Raw genomic sequence first — 18,613 nt, 5'->3', positions numbered from 1 at the left:
TGGGTCAAGAGAGAGATACAGAGGAGGATGACTTGGGGACCTATGAGACAGACCTCAACTCCAGCCAGCCTTGACTTACTTAGCCTCTTGAGAGACGAGTACTTGCTTGGATTGGTCTTCACGGCAGATTCATATGACGGAGGCAAGTGGGCTAAGTTCTGGAAAGAACGTGAGAAGGAGAGATCATAGGGTTCGGTGGCCGACGTCAGGATGTTGTTCATCCGTGGCTTCTCTGCAAAGGAAGGGCATGGTGTTAGTGAACATAAAGGTGGAAGTAGCTGAGGCCAGGGTGTCCAAGTTTCCTCTCCACGTTATGCTCCATTCCTGACTAACGACCCCCCCTCCTGCTTTCCTGTGCTAGGACTCAGTATGTGCGTGTGTACGTGCGTGTGTGCATGCATGTGTGTGTGTGTGTGTCTGCTCTCTTTCCTTTTGTCAACAATTCTGAGGGAAGGGACTGTCTTAGCTTCCTCTGGCTACCATGGCTACTGATCAGTCCCTGAGGATTCAACTCGGACACTTACCAACTTCCTCCGGGTACATCACTGGTCTGTCTGATGAAAACTGAACCAGGTGCAATGAAAGAGCATTGTCTTGGCTAGCCTTTTCTCGGCTTGACACAAGATAGAGTCACATGAAAAGAGAGACTAAAATTCAGAAGGTGCTTCTGCCAAATGGCCTGTGGGCAAGTCTGTGGGGTGCTTTTTTTTTTTTTTTTTGATCGGTGATTGATGTAGGAGGGTCTGTCTCACTGGGAGCAGTGCTCTCTTTGGGTTTATCATACTAGATGGTGTAGGAAAGCAGGTTGAGCAACCACGAAAGAGCAAGCCAGTAAACCCAGCAAGCAGCACTCCTCATTGGCTTCTGCTTCTATTCTTGCTCCAGGTTTCCCCTCTACTTCCTGTCCTGACTTCCTTCAATGAGGGGCTATGATTTGGAAGTGTAAGCTAAATGAACCCTTTCCTTCCCCACTTTTTTTTTTGGTTGTGGTGTTTTATCTCAGCAATAGGAACCCCAACTACGACTACATGGATCATAAACGCATCCATGTCTACATGGATGTAGTGGTAGGCGGACCCATTCTGCTAGTTGGTCAGTCTGACTTTAGAGCAACTCTAGTGCCCAGGGAGGAGCTGGAGACAGAACCCAACTCCATTGCAGCTCCAATCCACATTCAACCCATGCTACCATGCATCTTTGGGGCAGCACCCTTGGGCCTCTCTATGCTCCACACTTGACAAGCCTCTGTGAGCCACACAGCCACTGTTACTTACTTTAAGCCCCTTCTCAGAGACTGTCTTCATAATTTCTAAGCCCCCAGAAGGAAAAAAAAAACTTGAGCAAAATCTGCTTGTCGTGTCCTTCCTCTTTTCTCTCATTTTCCCTGAGATAGACCCCAAGATTCCAAAGTTAGCGGAGACACAATGGAGTGTGGTTCATGTCAGGCCCAGGGAAAGAGTCAAGAAAAGTGGAGATGGTGAACAGCTGATGACGGTATACGCATGCTGAGTGGGCTGTGGAGGAAAGATTAGGATAAGCACAAGAGAGGAGAAAGAATGAGGGAGGAAGCAGGGAGCATGGGGGTCTGAAGGGAATGGTGGTCCAGGGGAAGGAGACACAATGCCTTAATGTTTGATTGACATGAGAGGAGGAGCCATAAAAAGAAATCAACAGTTGGTTTCCAGGGAGATAGTGATACCATTCCCAGAAATGATGTAGCGAGGAAATAGCAGTCCATCCATCCATCCTCTTTGTCTGGGACTCCTTAAAGCCAAAGATGTTCTAAGAAGGGGCAAGCTCCAAGGTGGGATAGATGTTACGGTTTTCTACACTTCTTGGCACAAAGCATTACATTATAGACCGCAAGAATCCTGTTGTCCCTAGGCCGTATCCAAGGATTGCCCCGGGCATGGGAACTCCTGGCTTCTCTCTTTCCATGCCGGCATTGTCACCCCCAGAACTGGGGATTGAGCCAGGGGATTTCAGCCAATAAGCTGGTGTTTGCGCCAGCTTCGTGCATATGTGAGGGGGTGAGGGATGCTCTGTATCCCAAGAGATCAGAACATGCTGTACAGAGAGAGCCTCCCTGGCATGGGCCAGGACAGATGCCAGGAGGTAGGGTGGGCATGAAACGGAGAGCGCTGCTCCCTTGGTTAACTACCAGCAATCTGCACTTCTTGTTTCTTCTCCTCTCCCCATGCTGGAGAAGAACAGGGCTCCCTCTGCGTCTTGGCACCTTTCTCTCACTGAGGTCATTGCTCAGTGTCCCTATCTGAATGCAGTAGACCCACATAATATCATCTACTGCTTATCCTGAAATTCCCACTGAGTCAAGACCGCCTTGCCTTTTGTGCTGTGTTTGCCTGAGCTCTCTATCTCCCCCCCCCCCTTGTCTTCTATTGAGATGCTTTATTTGTTCTCTAACACATTTTCCCTTAACTAAAGGCTGGTGACTGTGACCTCGTTCTGTTTTGCCATTCCTCAATGATACCTGCTCTCCCATATACCATCTCCCTTCAGTTGGTTACACTCTGCTTCGTGTCTCACTGGTCTTTAATGATTTGACTTGACTTGGTCTTGTTCATCTCCAGTGACCTTAGAGACCTTTGCACCGGTAGGCCTGCTTTCTAATTTTTTTCCTGTCTCTCTCATGTTACGTGGCCCAAAATGAGGACCTAGTTAGTGCCTTTTGGTTGATTGCACAGATATAGGCCCTCGCTGTTCTCCTAATTGTTCTACTCATTCCTTGAAGGGAAAGGGTACCACCAAAGAAAGGAATGTAGGCAAGCTCTACTTCAACTGTGTCGCAAGCTGCCTAAGGACAGGAACTGGGGCCTCTCTATCCCAATTCCTTATACCAGCTGGAAGAGAGAGAGAGAAGACAGGAAGAGGTGGAGTAGGGAACAGCCCTTCTGTTTGTACTCAAGAGTCTATGCTTGTACTGGCTCTTCCTGAGGAGGCTCAGCTCAGTGGTGGTTCATTCCAGAACGTCACTGAACAAGTGGGGGCCTTCCTTGCCTGCCTCTTCTGGCTTCTCTTCCCACTTCCTAATCACGACAGCATTCCCCAGCTAATGCGCTGCCTTCTGTTTTGCTTTTTCAGAATTCTTGCATGGATATCCCCTACTTTCAAGTCTTCTGTTACTTTCTTAATGATTACTAAGAACATCTTAGCTCCCACTTTAAGCTACCTACGGGATGTTTTTCTTGTATCTTCTACAATCATAGCACGTTCTGTAAGTTCAGATTCAAATTCACTATCACCAATTCCATTCCTGCCCGCTGACTGTTTTTCTTATTCCTTGGATAGCATCCACAGCCAAGCCTCCACTCTTCCAAATACTCTCAGATCTCCATTCCAGTCTTTATTGGTTCTCATCGAGCTATAAATTTTGAGTGACTACATATTCTTAGTGCTTCCTTCAGGATGTCCCAGCTCTCTGTCTTCCTTATTGTCCCCACCATCAGTGTTACAACTGGCATCACCCTCTTTAACTAATCCCTACAATGTCTCAGTTCTTTGTTTTCTTAGATTTTACACCCAGAAACATCCAATTACGGTCCTGCTCTCATGACAGGCGTCCCAAAGCACTGGAAGGGTATGTCGAAACACCTCATTCTCTCTTCCTCATCCAGATGTGCTCCACTTCTGTGCTAAGGTGCTGTGCAATGTGGCTTGAGAGTGGTAATCCCATTGCCAGGTGAGTTGCTCCGTTTATCTTGTTTTTCTCTTGAAATGGGGGGGGGGAGTAAATACTGATCTTGTGCATGTGAGGCAAATGTGCTATCACTGACCTGTACCCTTAGTTTTTGTTTTTGTTTTGAGACACTAGCTCACTGAGTTTTCCAGGTTGGCCTTGAACTAACTCTACCCCAAATAGGTCTTGAGTTTGTAATCCTCCTGGGTCATTTTCCTTAGCATATGAGATTGTAGGTCTAAGTCTGTACACTGTCAGACATGACTTCAGGTTTATATTTGTGTTGAGTGTGTCTCTTGGGAAATATCTATTGGTTATTATTATTCAATTGTTAAACTTTTAGTGAAGAGACAAAAATGATGGACAGGTTTACATGGCTGTCCAATGTTCTACTGAGTTTTGAGAGAGACTCCAAATAGTTTTTATCTAGGTTTCCAGATGTTGAGATGTGGTCTTCTGGGAGGACATTAGAACCTGACAGGGCAAGGTGGCCCTGCTACACACACAGTTCCTTTGCTCACACTCCTCTGATGGACAACTGTCAACTTCTTCTCTGTCCAGAGAATAAAGCTTGACCAAGTCTTGTTTCATTTGCAAATGATTCAGAATGGCTCTGGGCAACGGAGAACATTAGTCTGCTTGCTACAAACAGATGGAATCTGTGAACCCAAGGAGTGATGGAGAGTGCAAATTAAATGGATTGGGAAAGGGTCTCCCTTCTCTTTATGTCAGGAAAACCACTCTGATGTCAAAGACAAATACACCCAGGGAACAATGGTCTCAAAGGAAGAGGGAAGCTGTGTGGCCTGGAGAAGGGCAGGGGCATGGCTCCACCGCCTTCTCCTATCCTTAGAATGGAGCCACTTGGCATGCAGGTGGAATGCAGGGCATGCTCAATTAGCTCTCACCGTGCGTAGGGGTCTGGGTAGCACTGCTTAAGATCGGATGGTTAAACTGACGATCACCTGAAAGTCACAGAAAAGACATTTGACAGGAAGTCAAGAATGCTATTGGCTCTTCAACACCCCAACAGTTCTCTTTACTCGCCTCTGTTTTTCTCCCACTCAAAGGAAGCCTTTTCTAAAAAGAAAGGCTTGCAGCAATATACTAGGTTGGTAACACTCTTCCTGCTGTTTCTGTCTTCTGCCTCCCTCTAACTGCATCAGGCTTCTTTGGTCACTATGGTGACTCCCCCTCCCCCAACACAACACATATACACAAACACACACACACACACACATCTGGCTGAGTAGCCATAGAGGCTATGCTAGAGTTCATGTGAGGGAGGATGGGGAAGTATTTCACAAGGACACATACATGATACAGCCCACTACAAAGGGGAAGTGGTTTCTTCTTTTACTATATACAGATCTGATTACATCTGAGATGCAGAAATCCATTCGGCTCTGTTCCATGTCTAAGTTCAGGAGTCCTGGGTTCTTGGCTAACTGACACAGCCTGGTAGCTCAAAAGCAAGCCCTCTATTCATCACGCAGAAGCCCACTTAGATTGAATGAACAATAAAATCAATAGAGCCAGGCTGCCAATACTCAGAGTTCAGGGCATTCCAAGGGTTTCTAAAATGGTTTGAATGAAGATTTGGCTTGCGTCTAAAGTATACTCCAGCACTGTGATATTGCTTTAACACAACATTATAGTCTCGCTTTTCACTGGTACATGCATCCGATTTTAGCCAAAACAAAAGGGAGGAAAGCCATGAGATCTTGGCGCTATTTTCCCTGAATTATGCGTCATAGCGCTCCTATCTTTGCAGAGCTGGGGTATTGGTCTCCATCTCAGTGCATCTTATTGAGAATGTCTTCCCTACTCCTGGCCTCACCCCCTAGATTCTCCACTCTTTTCCCTTTCCTCCTCTCTGGATATCAGGGCTCTGCTGGGCTCAGGTGTCTTTATGGAGACTGAGGCTTTGGTTTATAACTTCCACCTTCTTCCCTAAAAGGATCACTTCCAAATCAGCGTGTGCAGCCTGCGGGATAGATCTTCACCTACACATGCACCTCTTCTAGCTCCTTGAAATCTCTTCCCTTCCCAAAGTGACTTCGTCATTTTATTCTCCAAAGCGCAAGTTCCAGCCCATGACACTGATGTCCCATGAGCTTGGAATTCTAAATGTCAGTCATCTTAGCAATTCTCTGTTATCCTCTATAACCAATAAAACACAAAGCCTTCTATAATAATCTCCTGGATCCAGGCCCACAAGTTATTATTTTTTTTTAACGATGGTTTCTCTTCTGCCATTTCTAAGACAAATTGTCCTCCTTCCTCCTAACACACCACAATTCCAGAATGGTTCAGTGATTGCTTAGTTCCTCTGTTGAAACTGGGTCCTTCAAATAAACTGACAGACTATCCAGTTAGGGTGGGAGCTTGGGGAGCAGGCTAGCATTCCTCATAGTGACCCTTCTCGAGAAAGACTAAGTTACAGCCAGAAAAAAAAAAAAAAAACGATGTCAAAAGTTGAATCCATTCTGCATTAAACCTGAATTTAAGCAATAAGAGAAAATTCCTCTTCATGTGAGAGAAAGAGGGGGGAGGACAAAGGAAAAGGGGGAGGAGAGAGTTGAGGCAGGGAGGAGAGAGAGAGTAGAGAGGACTGTATGGGGATTCTGTGATGTTAAAATTCAGGAGGCTGAGGTAGGTGGGGAGGGTTTGAGGCCAGCCTGGGCTACATAATGAAAAGCCTTATCAGAATAGGGAGAAGACAAAGAAGGGGTCAACTTTTGTTCTTTATTTGCTTGTGTGGTTTATTTTCTCATTTTAAAACCACGTACCAATATCAAGAAATAGAATCCAGATTGGATGGATGGAGTGGCAGTTGGCGACATTTTGAATCTTCCATCTTAAGAGTCCCTGTGACAGAAGGAAGGGTGCTGGATACCTGACATTTAGGGAATCATTTCTCATAGCCAGATACACTCCATGACCTGTGTTAAATTCAGGTCATTTTTTTTCTTTTTGAATTCTTTCTGTAATTTTAATTAATTACTGTACTTAGTTGGGCGCACAGTATACAATGTGAACTGATCAATCCGGATTAATTAGCATGCCCATGTCACTGTTTTATGTTTGAAAGCTTTAAGCTCATCTCTTCTACTTAGTCATAAAATACAGAACAGGCCTTGAGAATGGCACTCGCCACCCCCACCTGTGATGTGGAGCCCTAGAACTTAACCAGCTTCTGTCTTGTCTTGCTCCCCCACATACTTCCCAGCTTCTAGCAATCAGTATTCAATATTCAGATCAACTGTTTCGGCATCCACACACAGGAAGAACACACTGTAATCTGTCTTTCTCAGCTGACATATTTCACTTAACATAATGTCCTCCAGGTTTCCTTATTCTCACATGCATCTTTTTTCTTGACTAATCCTTAAAGTGATATCGACTAGGGAGAGGAGTCAAATAAATTTATACTATTGGCCTGTCATAGGCAGGCACTATATGAAACTCCCCAAACTGTAATCTTTACTGCAGCATTAAAAGATGAAGTCAAAATCAGCTAAGTGACTTGACTTGAGATACGTTTGGCGTTTTGCTCCTTGTTTAAGACTCACTGAAAGTAATTTTTTTTTAAATATTTGCTCTTTTATAGTGTGTGCTGGCATTAAGGAATCGCATTTCAAATGAAGTACAGAAATGAAAATTAAACTGCCCTAAAATAACCACTGTGACATTTTGTTCCATTTCCTCTTCACAAAGGGCTGTGAATGCTCATTCTCTCTCTCACACACACTTAAACAATATTACAATGAATAATTGGTGTGTGTGTCATTTTCTCATGCAGATTAATATGCTTAAAAGGAATCAAAACATGATGGTGGTTTCATCTTCACATTTGTGCAAAGCAGCAAATGTGAAGACTACTCACTGCAACATTTTTACGCCAGCAAGAGCAAGGGGACAGCTCAATATTTGTCCTTGCATAGCTGCATATTTATGTAAGTCTTCTGTATACAGGACACACATATACATAAATGCGTATGTTAAAATGTGCAGCTTCTGTACACTGTACATATTATTTTAATCTTTTCTTTGTTTAATGAACATCATGAATATATTGTATGAAATAATCAATGAAGCATAGCTTTACGATTTCATCAAAGTCCTTCCTATAGGATAGTCTATCCTTTATTTGTGTATGTCACTTTAGCAAAATCTATTTGTTTAAGCACAGTATAACCTAAGTATATTTGAGTATTCTTCCAGTTTGGGTATTTGGATTGCTTGGGAATTTAATAACATTACCTCAAATAACCTTGAGCACCGTCTTTGGCTGAGTCTTATTTCCTTAGGCTAATAACTACAGTTTTTGGGTCAACACATCATCAATTGCCTCCCAGTGTGCCAAGGTAGATGGTCGATTTTCTAATGCTGAAGCACTCCTGTCTTCCTGGGACACGACCCATTTGTTTCATTTTCATTGCAACGCTGGATTTCATTTGCTCACGTTGAACTTATATATGTATACACATATGCTCCTAAAGAATTTGGATTTTCTGTGCTAACACTGCTATGGTTTGTATTAAAATTATGCTTTTGTGAAGTGAAGCGACTAGGACCACATCTTTATTTGTGCTTTGAAATTACTCATCCAGCATTTGAAATACTGGCTATTTAGGGGCTCTGGAGGAACGCAATAGGAGAAACATCTGATGGTGTGTGTTTGTGTGTGTGTATGTGTCCATGTCTGTGTTTGTCTGTTGTGTGTCTCTGTGTGGATCTTGTGAATCTCTGTCTTGTGTGCCTGTTTCTGTGTGTGTCTATGTATGTATCTTGTGGATCTGTTGAGTGTATGTGTGTGTATGTATGTCTGTGTATATCTTGTGGGTCTCTGTGTGTCTATCACTGCATGAGTAGAGGTCGATACTGCTGTTGTCATCAGTTTAGAGATAAGGAAACAGAGATCGGAAGAGATTGTTCAAAGTTCTGGAGCCAGGAGCTGAGTCTGGAGCTGGTGCTAGACCCTAAATCCTAATCAGTGTGTGTACTGCCTTCTCATACTTGAGAATATTATTCACTCACTCACTCACTCACTCACTCACTCACTCACTCACTCATTCTAGTTTTCTTATTCTAAATTAAATTTGCTGTTTTTTATCTTTCTTTAAAATGTCAATGCCGAGATGGCTCAGCCATTGAGAACAGTTGATAGTTTTGCAGAAGGTCTAAGCTCTATTCCAAGCACCTGTATGGCTTCAACTGCCTAATTACTCCAGTCTAGGGGATTCAGTGCCCCCTCCTGCACATACAGGGTTTCCATGCAGGCAAGACACTGATACACATAGAATAAAAAATAAAATATCTATTGGACGTTTTAAACTTTATTAGCTTACAACTATTGACCCCCCCAAAAAAATCCTCTATAGATAAAGGCATATCCTTTCTCTAATTTTCAGGGATTGACACAATGATTTTGGATTAACAATTAATTCACATAACCATTCGCTTAGAAAGAGCCATCTCACTGGCAGTACATACTTCAATCTTAAAAATTATTGTTTTATTCTTTGGAATATTTATCTTTTGGTTATCCCTGTCTCTTTACTGTCTTTGGTTTGGTTTGATATTGTTTTCTAATTTCTGGGCTTGATTCTCCAGCCCATTCATCTTCTGTCTTTTCTGTTTATAATGTCGGGTCTTCAGCAAGTGAACGTATCTCTGGCATTATCCCGTAAGAGTCAGCACACAGTGTCCTTTCTGCTATTGCGACCTAAATGATCTGGAATTGCAGCCTTGGTTTCTCATTGACACAAGAGTTAGGTAGGAGAGCGCTGTTAAATTTCAAAGTGTTTGGGATTGCGGGTTTGAACTTTTGCCATTGATTTCTAGTTTTATTGTGCCATGGTCAGAGAACAGGGCCTATCCAAATTTCACTTCTTGGGGCTTCTTGGGATTTCCTTTGTGAGCGCGTGTAAAATCAGTTCTGACGGATGCTTTACAGGCAGTAAAAGACAAGGTGTATTTTCATTTCCTAGAGTACAAACTTGACATCTATCCATTAAGTCAGACGCATGAGACACATTATTCAGGCCCTCCATACCCTAATTCGTTCTTCACCTACTTAATCTGTCAAAGGCAGAGGAGGTGTGGAGAGGTCCCCCGCTGCTCTTGCTTTCCTGTCATTTCCTTTCTGGCTTCCTAACAGAATTGGTTCCTACATTCCAGAGATACACCTTGCCATGCAAAATGCTCCTGACGCTTATGTCCTTTTTTATTTGTGAAGCTTCCCTGTACCCCCAGACAACAGTACTCTCTGTCCTGTTCAGTGCCTCCCTTGCCCGTACGTTCACCTGATTTGATATTTATATTGCCAGCTCTGCTTCTTTTTTGTTTGCATTAGCCTGACAAACTTTGCCTACTCTGTTATAGCTAACCTTTCTGTATCATGTTGTTTTAAGCTTGTCTCTGGAGAATGCAGGCACGGGCACGCACACACACACACACACACACACACACACACACACACACACACACACCCCACGCCTGCATCCTTACTGCTTTCTGGTTTGCCCTGATAACTGACAGTGGTCCCTCTTTGAGCAAGAGTCCTACTTCCTACTGCTATAATTTATTTCTGCACCCCCCCCCCCCAACTCTAGGGACCTTAGCTGCTCTGGCCAGACAGGTGTTTCTGACTTCTTCAGCACTTGCTTTTGGTTAGCTGACTTTGCTCAATGCCAAGGACTGAACGGCAGGTCTTGTATTTAGTAGGCTAGTGCTCTGTCACTGAACTACATCCCCAGTTCTTTTGGCACCAGAAGTAGGTCCTCCCAGTACACCCTGACCACTATTACTTAGGAAGAGAAGACCTCCAGGAATGGCGTAGGTGCTCTTCTCCAGGTGATGAGAGGAAAGAGTGGCAGCCAGTGAGCCCCTCCTGTAGACTACAGTAGCACAAATGCTAGTGCTCACAACCTACCCAATACTGTAGCCTTTTGGTCCTAACTGAGGAAAGGAGAATAAATCCAAGACAAGACTGACTATGGATACTAAGCACTCATGGCTCCTACCTGAGCTCCAGCTGTTTTCAAAGGAAACATGTTACTCAAATTATTGGGTTTTGTTTGTTTGGTTGGCTTTTTTTTTTTTTGGCAGCGCATTTTTATTTAAAGATCCCTAGAGAGACAAGATCTTCAGATTTTTGTACATAAGTCCTATTGGAGAGGGTTGGCACACAGCTATAGTAGGTATCTGAGAGGTTCCAAGATGGGGTGTCTGCAGGCTGGAAGCCCTGGAATGCTCAAATGCTAGATTCTAAGATGACTGTCTCAGAACCATGACAGCCATTGGTATAATCCAAGGTCAAAAGTCTGAGAACCTGGGATGGTGAGGGTCATGAAGGAGTTGCTGGTGTCATTTCTGGAGACCAAGAGCAGAAAGAAGGCAGTTTTTAATGCCAAGGCAGGAGAAAAACCAGACCCCCTTCTTGGAGAAAAGAGAGATTTCTCTTCTGTCTGTTCTCTCCAGCTGTTTGCAGGGACCACCAACACAAAGAGCAGAACTGTTTTGCTTGGTTCACTCACTCCCACTTGCTGGTCTTCTCTGGAAACATCACCACCCGACAGCCCCAAATCAGATTGTGCCTCTACTAGTCCTCCAGGCGTGACTTAATTCAGTCACGCTCACAATTAGACTTATCCACCACTGTCAACCTCTGGAGCCAAAAAAAAAAAAAAAAAAAAAAAAGACTGTACCAACTTTGCTCACTTGTTGTTTCTTAATTGCCTTATGGGAAAAGATTTGCCAATCTTCTCACTGAAGCAATGCCAGCCATACCTATGTTCCAGAAAGTTTCAGTTACCCTCCAGCTCCCTAGTAGCCTGGAGGCCTTGATGTTCAGGCCAAAGAGATACTGTATGCAATGGGAAAGTTTTGGCTGTACATTTTTCTCCCAAGTAACTTAAAGATGTTTTCAAAACTTTTGATAAAAATCACTGATCATGTATGCAGGTGGAATATGATCTGTGTTTACATTTCAGACTCTTCACCCATTTAAACAGTTGGAATATTGAAGAGTCTATCAGTGCACATGCTACTTACAAATCCCTCGAGTTCTCCAGCAGAGTTCCTAGACAATCATGTTTTCTGTAGCTCTGACCCCCTTTGTTACCTGCTTTTTTAATGTTCGGGTTTCAGGACATGCCCTGGACCCTGGGAGAAGTGAGGTGGTTCTTGGCCAAATAAGCTTTGGATCTGTATCCTTCTCTTGGATAAATATTCTGCCTTTTGAAAGCTTCAGAAGCTCAGCTACATAAACTTGGTCTTTGCTATCTGACCATGGAGCAGGGTGCACGTAGGAAACACATATGCATCCATTTGGGTTGTTGAGGTGACTTCAGTGTGTGGGCTACATTCAAGGATGTGAGCAGGAAATCCACAAGGGAGGTTCATACTCTGGACCCAGTGGGGAGCTCTGTCCAGACCCGAGTACACAAGGTGGGGGGAAGTTGATTAGTGCCGGCTCATCTTTGAGGGATACAGCTGGGGTTCATAACGTGCAGGGAAATGCCATGGGGTTAATTTCTCCCAGCTTTTCAGAGACTGGCTATTCATTTAGCTCACCCCAAAGCCATGGTACAAGGCAGCCCCTCCAGTGATCCAGAAAGGTCGGTGTCCACTTGGAGAGTCAGGCGGGAAAACTGTCCTCCCTAGGCCTTTTATCACTGACAAATGCTACTCTGGTGCACCCCAAGAATCACAGTATTGTCCAGCGTGACGGTCTGAGGCATGTAGGAAGCAGTGCTTGTGCAGACGATAGAAAAGCAGAATTCGTGGTGTACACAGCACATGAGAGCTGATAGATCCCCACTTTTGCCAGGAGCTCTTCTTCCGGGGATGTGTAGACAGTCTGCTAAATCTGGCTTTCTGTCCCTCCCCAGCCTTAACAACTGATCTCAGCTCCACTTCTTCATCCATCCGCTTCTCCTCCTCCCCTTGCTTTAGTCCGTTCCCGAGTCCTGGCACAGTGCCCAGTGGGGCCACCAGCCTTCCCGATAGATGGGACAGGAAAGCATAACAATTAATTAGTGGCCAGGCCTCATTGATTGATACACTGACGAGACCATAGAATGGAAAAAAAAAAAACAGCCTCCACTTGAGCTGGAGGCTCTGTGAAGGATGCAGGGATCAGGGGGAGGATTCTTCTGCCCACTGACAGCAGGTGGACCTCTGGCAGAATTGAATAGGCCACTGAGAACCAAACCTTCTTCTCTCATCTCTGCCGCCAAAGCTGATGGAGCTAACCATGAACTTCCCAGCACGGGCACTGGTTTATAGACTAAGGGCAGTGGCCAGTTTTCTCTATGGAACACACTATGACCGTACCTGTGTGCAAGCGTTTATTTGCTTGTGTGTCTGGAAGAAGTGGAAAGGGGTGGGAGAGCCGTTGAGGCTGATCTTGACTGTCACTCCAGAACTTGAAAGAAGAGAGGTCGTTTGGTATTTGGAGGACTAGATACTCTAAATGGTAATTCAGTCCTAAGTATAACAAATGGGATTTCTCCTCAGTGGGTCACAGGACAGTTGGGAGAGGGGTACAGACTCAACGTAAAATATAAAGAATAGCTTGATCAATGGGATCCTGAGAAGACAGAACAAATACAGCATGGATGGAGGCTAGGTCCTGATACCACATTCTGGAACTGCCCTGGCAACTTCTGGATCTCCTCCTTGTTCCAGGTCCTGCCACTTTAGGGTGTGCCTGTATGACTGCTAAGAAAGTGTTTCTCAGACGTGACTGTCAATCTGGCCTTGAGTCTGCAAATGCAACAAACTCCCCGGGGGTTAAAGCTTAGTTGCTTAAAACCAAAGAGGTGTAAACGTTGGCAGGACAAAGAATTGTTAGAAAAACACTTCTGGCCCTGTTCTGATTACTAAGGCAAGTAGCTAGCACCCATGTCCTGGTTCATGTCACCTCCCCCAGCACTCCAGGGACTCACAGGAACTCTGCTCTACCTCCACCTGTCACCCCCTCAATGCTAATCTCTGATAATGCCTTCCACCCTCATGGGCCTGTGCCTTCTCAACCCTTGCCATCTCCTCCCACAGCCATGCTCAGGTCCTCGGAGGCAATGGCGATTCTCAGCTGTCTGGAAGAAGGGAGTGAATCGCCACTATGCACCACGCACGGCGTGCGATGCTTGGCTTTGCATTGCATTGCGATTTCCCCATCTGATTTCCTTACTCTTTCAATGGTGATTAAACACTTCTGCCTCCAAGGCTCTTCTCCTCAACTCTTAATACTGGAAACTGACAGGGATGGGAGGAATCCCACATCTTCCTTTGTACCTTAGCTCTCCTGGGCTCTTTGGGGTCCTCGTGTGGATATTTGAATGATAGAATGAGTAAACAAATCAGTTCTTTGAGGCAGCAAAACATGGTGGTGATTTCTCCTGCTTGTGATCTACTGTCTCCTTAAGGCCCGAAGTGGGAACTTGTCTGGACCGGTTTTTATAGTTTATAATGCCTTATGTACATCAGGATATAGAGGAGTCAGGCAATGCTCTTTTTCCACCTTAAAGCCAACACACTTGGCAGTTATTGGGGATTGGTTGCTATTTTAATACAGGCCAGGGCAACCATTTTTCATCTTAGTATTATGAGATCTCATGAGAGGCAAGCTGTAAGTGTTGGCATCAAAATGTGGGATTCCTCCAAGGACAGGTGGGCTGTCAATGACACCATGAGCTCATTGATTAGGATGCCCTTGTCGAATCTCCATTTCTCCTTACTAGTTAGTGTCTCATACAGTGTTTTTCCAATCCCACTCCTGAGGATCTAGCCTGTGAGCCCCTCCCTAGTAGGTTTGTTTAGTTCCCTATTCTGGCAAGGATTTTCATTCTGCCTGAAAAAGATGATATTGCATGAGTTGCCATACCCACACGGGGGAAACACTGTGTTTTCTACCAGATTCAAATAAAAAAAAGCAAACTTTAAGTCTGCTTGGGAAATGTTGCCTGCCACTTGCTGTGATCCACTTGTTTAGGGTAGCTGGGCTCCTCTGTATCCAGAGATGCTCAGGCTGTTTGTTCGGCTTGTGGTTATTGTTATCACCACAAAAGGAGCATTTAGCATCCTCTGCTCAGCTCCAGGGAGCTAATCCTCCTCCTGGCATTGAGGCAGCCCCAAGTGTGTCCACTTGAGCTGCTTACATCTTGCTTGTGGAATGTCTGGGAATTGCCTAGAAGTGGGATCAGGTGTGAGCATCACGTGTGTGAGGAGGTGGACCTGTGAGACCGTGAGAGGGCACATTAGACTTGACCTCTGTCACTGTCCCAGGATGGCCAATTAAATAGGTTCCCTACGGAGGCTTAAGGCCTATGCCAGTCTCTTGAAAGTGGGATTCTTGTGGGATTCATTTGTAGATTTTGGATTCTTTTCACCCTCACCTGGGCGTTCTGCCCTCCAAACTCCGCATCTCTAGTTTAAGCCTCTGTGTTTTACTGGGTAGCACAAAGTCACTCAATATTTCAATGTATAACTAAAAATAAATAAATAAATAAGTGGAACGAACAATGTCATTAGACATTTCAAAAATGCATAACACTCGGGGAGCCTTGGAAACACCCTGGCACAAAGCACATCACCCCAGGACCTGCATCATCTACCCTGTAATATTAGGAATGTATCTGACACACTATGATATTCCCCTCTAGGAAGTGAAATATCTGGTCTTTACTGACATGGTTGATTTCCATGCTTATTATACACATTATAATATCAATGGGAGGAAATTCTAAGTCTGGTGGCTGGCATCAGAAACCACACACATTGCTAGTCCAGTATAAGCAGAGTTTGGTTGTGATTTAACAAAGATTATCTATCTGCCCATCATCTGTCTGTCTGTCTGTCTGTCTGTCTATCTGTCATCCATCTTCATCATCACCATCTAGCATGTTCTCTTTGAAAATCTTTTAAAGAACTTTTTGTGGGTGCTTTGCTTGCATGTATGTTTGTGTTCCATGTGTGTGCAGGGCCTGCAGAGGCCAGAGGAGGATGTTGGATCCCTTGACACTGGAGTTACAGAAGGTTGTTGGCTGCCATCTGTGTGCTCCCTGGAAGAGCAACTGGTACTCTTCACCGTGGACCCTCTCTCTGGTCCCCGTGTCTTTTCTTCGTGGCAGTCACTATTTGTTGTGACAGACACTTTTGTAATTTATAAAAGTTACGCTCTTGCAACTTCACAACAGACTGAGCCCATTCCCCTTTTAGCAATGGCACAGAACTGCTCAAGGACAGGCAGGAAGAGGCTGAAGCGGGACCCAAAATTGCTTCTCAAGTCTCCGGTGCAGTGACCTTAAACTCTGTACTATACCAACAGGTTTCTAGAATGTTTGCATAAGGACTCTCCTGGTGAGCTGAATTTCTTGGGGATTTAGATTTGCCAACTGGTAAAAATGGTTGATACTTAAGGAAAAAAAATATGTATTATTACCATTTACACCACAAACACCTGTATGCAGGGTTGACCAACTCAGTCAAGAGCTGTGTAGCAACCCCTCATCATAGCATCTCCCTTTCATGGGGAATTGTAGCTTCCTGGTAGCCTTTCTGGGCCTTCGCTTGGACCATGCATCCTGAAAGAATCTGGCTATGCTTCTAGGAAGTGCAGTTAGGTATCTAAGACCAGGAGCTAAGTAATGAGTCCTCCTTTCCCAGGGACTATCTGCAAAGCACTGCTTCCAAACAATGAGTCAAATGGTATGGGAAATAGGTGACCATAGTGGGGGGCCTTTGCCCCTCATCTTCCTTCCAGCCCCTTACTGGTCTTTTAAGAGTTCCTTCAAGGCTGGGCAGTGGTGGCGCATGCCTTTAATCCCAGCACTCAGGAGGCAGAGGCAGATGGATCTTTGTGAGTTCAAGGCCAGCCTGGTCTACAGAGTGAGTTCTAGGACTGGCTTCAAAGCAACACAGAGAAACCCTGCCTCAGAAAATCAAAAAAAAAAAAAATGCATTCCTTCAAAGCTCAGCCATGACTGTTTCTTCCTCCCTACAATGCCTTTCCCCCATTTATTTATTCTTTTTTCCCCATATTTTAAGGCTAGCCCAAACACCACCACCTCTTCCATCATAGCCTTCTCCAGTCCCTTTACCCACAAGGGATGATTCCTTAATGTGAACCCACACTCCATGGATTATCAGGGGTGCTTACCACCTTCCACACTGTGTTGTAATTGTATGCGCACAAACCTTGTCTCTTAATCATGACAAGTGATTGAGAATCCAATCTCTTTTGACACAAGATCTGTGTTTCCTAATTCTGACATAGTGTTTTCACCTTCTAAGCATCTATTGGATGACTAACTCAGGCTGTTATACCAGGCAACTGGGCAGATGTGAAGGTGCCTCAGTCACAACCCAAACTGTAAATAATAGGTATTTGGTAAATATTTTAATGGACAAATGAATATATGTATATGTAATTACAGAGAATATGAAAAATAGTTTGGAAGATTTAGATGCAGTAAGAATGATTAAAAAGGCCCAATGGACTTCACGGGGGCAATGTAGAAGAGTTGGCTCTGGACTGGGAGAAGAGAGATTGGAGCCTCCTCTTTGTATGAAGAAAGGCTAAGACACGGGAGTAGGGATGGAGCTTGATGACTGAGATCTGTGCTGGGGAAGGGTGGCAGCAAAGGCAGGAAAGATGCATTCTTAGTCCAAAAGTTTAAAATGGAAGAGTGGAGACAGGTCCTGTCCTGAGAGGCTTCATCAGTGACACAGTGAAGATCTTGTTTCCCAGCAGTTGATCTGTGGGAAGGAGCTGAAGAGTGGAAACCTGTTTGGTTCCTGCTCGAGATATGTGGTTGAGAGACAGTAGGAAGCAAATTGACTCTGACATTTCTCCTAGACTGAGGTATTTATCATTTGTGGTCTTTACACTTGATCAGCCATACAAGGTAGATGCCAAGGGGACGGGTAAAGAACATTTGGCTCTGTTTCTTCACTGGAGGACCCATTCCTACTGGCTCTTGTGTGCAGCAACCATCTCAGGTATAGAAGCCAAGCAGAACCCAGCATTCAGAGTGGCTCCTCACACCTCCAACCTGCCATATCCCTGAGAAGGCCACCTCCTCTGACGTTTTTATCCAGAGGCTCATTACAGCGGCCCAGTCTGGCTTCAAACTCTTGATTCTCTTGCCTATGCCTTGTGAGTGCTGGGGTTATAGGCATGTTCCTCCATGCCTGGCTTGAAATAAAGGTCTCTCTGGGCTCTAAATCATGGTAAGTAGGGAAGAGGAGAGAGATCCATGCACTGTCCTCTGCCTGCTCCAGGGAACATGGCCACTTTGCTAACACACCCATTCTTATTTAACTATTTTAGGCAAGGCAGGAATAGCACACTCTCCGGCCTACTCAGCTGAGTTTCTGGAGACCACGGTGCTCAGAGGTAAGACTCACATGGGAGAAGCCTGCAGGATGTAGAATAATGTGAGAAAAATATGTCCTGATAGAATGGGAAAAGAATGTTGTTCTCAGCCTTAGGATTTGCATTTGGTTCTGAATCCTGACAGTTCAGAAAGACTATAGTAAAATCCTCGTCTGTGGCTGACTCGCTTTGATAGCCATGTTTCAACTGAAATGGCCATTGGAGAGGACAATGCGATCTCATAGGAAATCCTCAAAAAATTTTTTTGAGGGAAAAGGTATTCCATACTGATACACCCACCCTCCCCGCCCACACCATATTTACTTTCTGTCCTTTTTATTGGAAATTCTGGTATGATAAGGGTGGGCAAGAAATAAGGGTCCATGTTCGTTGAGTACCAAACAGCTTGACCTTAAAGCCCATGGACACTCTCTGTCATTTTTTATCCCATCTCCATTGTTTCACCAAGCACTTGGTGGTGGTGGTGGTGGTGGTGGTGGTGGTGTGTGTGTGTGTGTGTGTGTGTG

The 18,613-nt window shown here is 44.6% G+C and overlaps 1 protein-coding gene across 2 annotated transcripts in view; it reads right to left on the bottom strand.

The window, feature by feature from the left end:
* Window positions 1–18,613, bottom strand: part of Shisa6 (shisa family member 6) — a 302,821-nt gene that overhangs the window by 8,162 nt on the left and 276,046 nt on the right. Inside the window, exons 4-5 of one of the 2 annotated variants that reach the window (XM_013347424.2) lie at window positions 4,606–4,662; window positions 80–232 (exon numbers count right to left, since the gene is read on the bottom strand). In XM_013347424.2, the coding sequence (XP_013202878.2) occupies window positions 80–232; window positions 4,606–4,662 (210 nt within the window). The remainder of the gene's footprint in view (window positions 1–79; window positions 233–4,605; window positions 4,663–18,613) is intronic. The other variant, XM_026780443.1, reaches the window with a different exon arrangement.

This window comes from Microtus ochrogaster, chromosome 7, assembly GCF_000317375.1.
Source record: "Microtus ochrogaster isolate Prairie Vole_2 chromosome 7, MicOch1.0, whole genome shotgun sequence".
NCBI classification, from domain to species: Eukaryota; Metazoa; Chordata; class Mammalia; order Rodentia; family Cricetidae; genus Microtus; species Microtus ochrogaster.
This window is presented reverse-complemented; position numbering and strand designations above follow the sequence as displayed.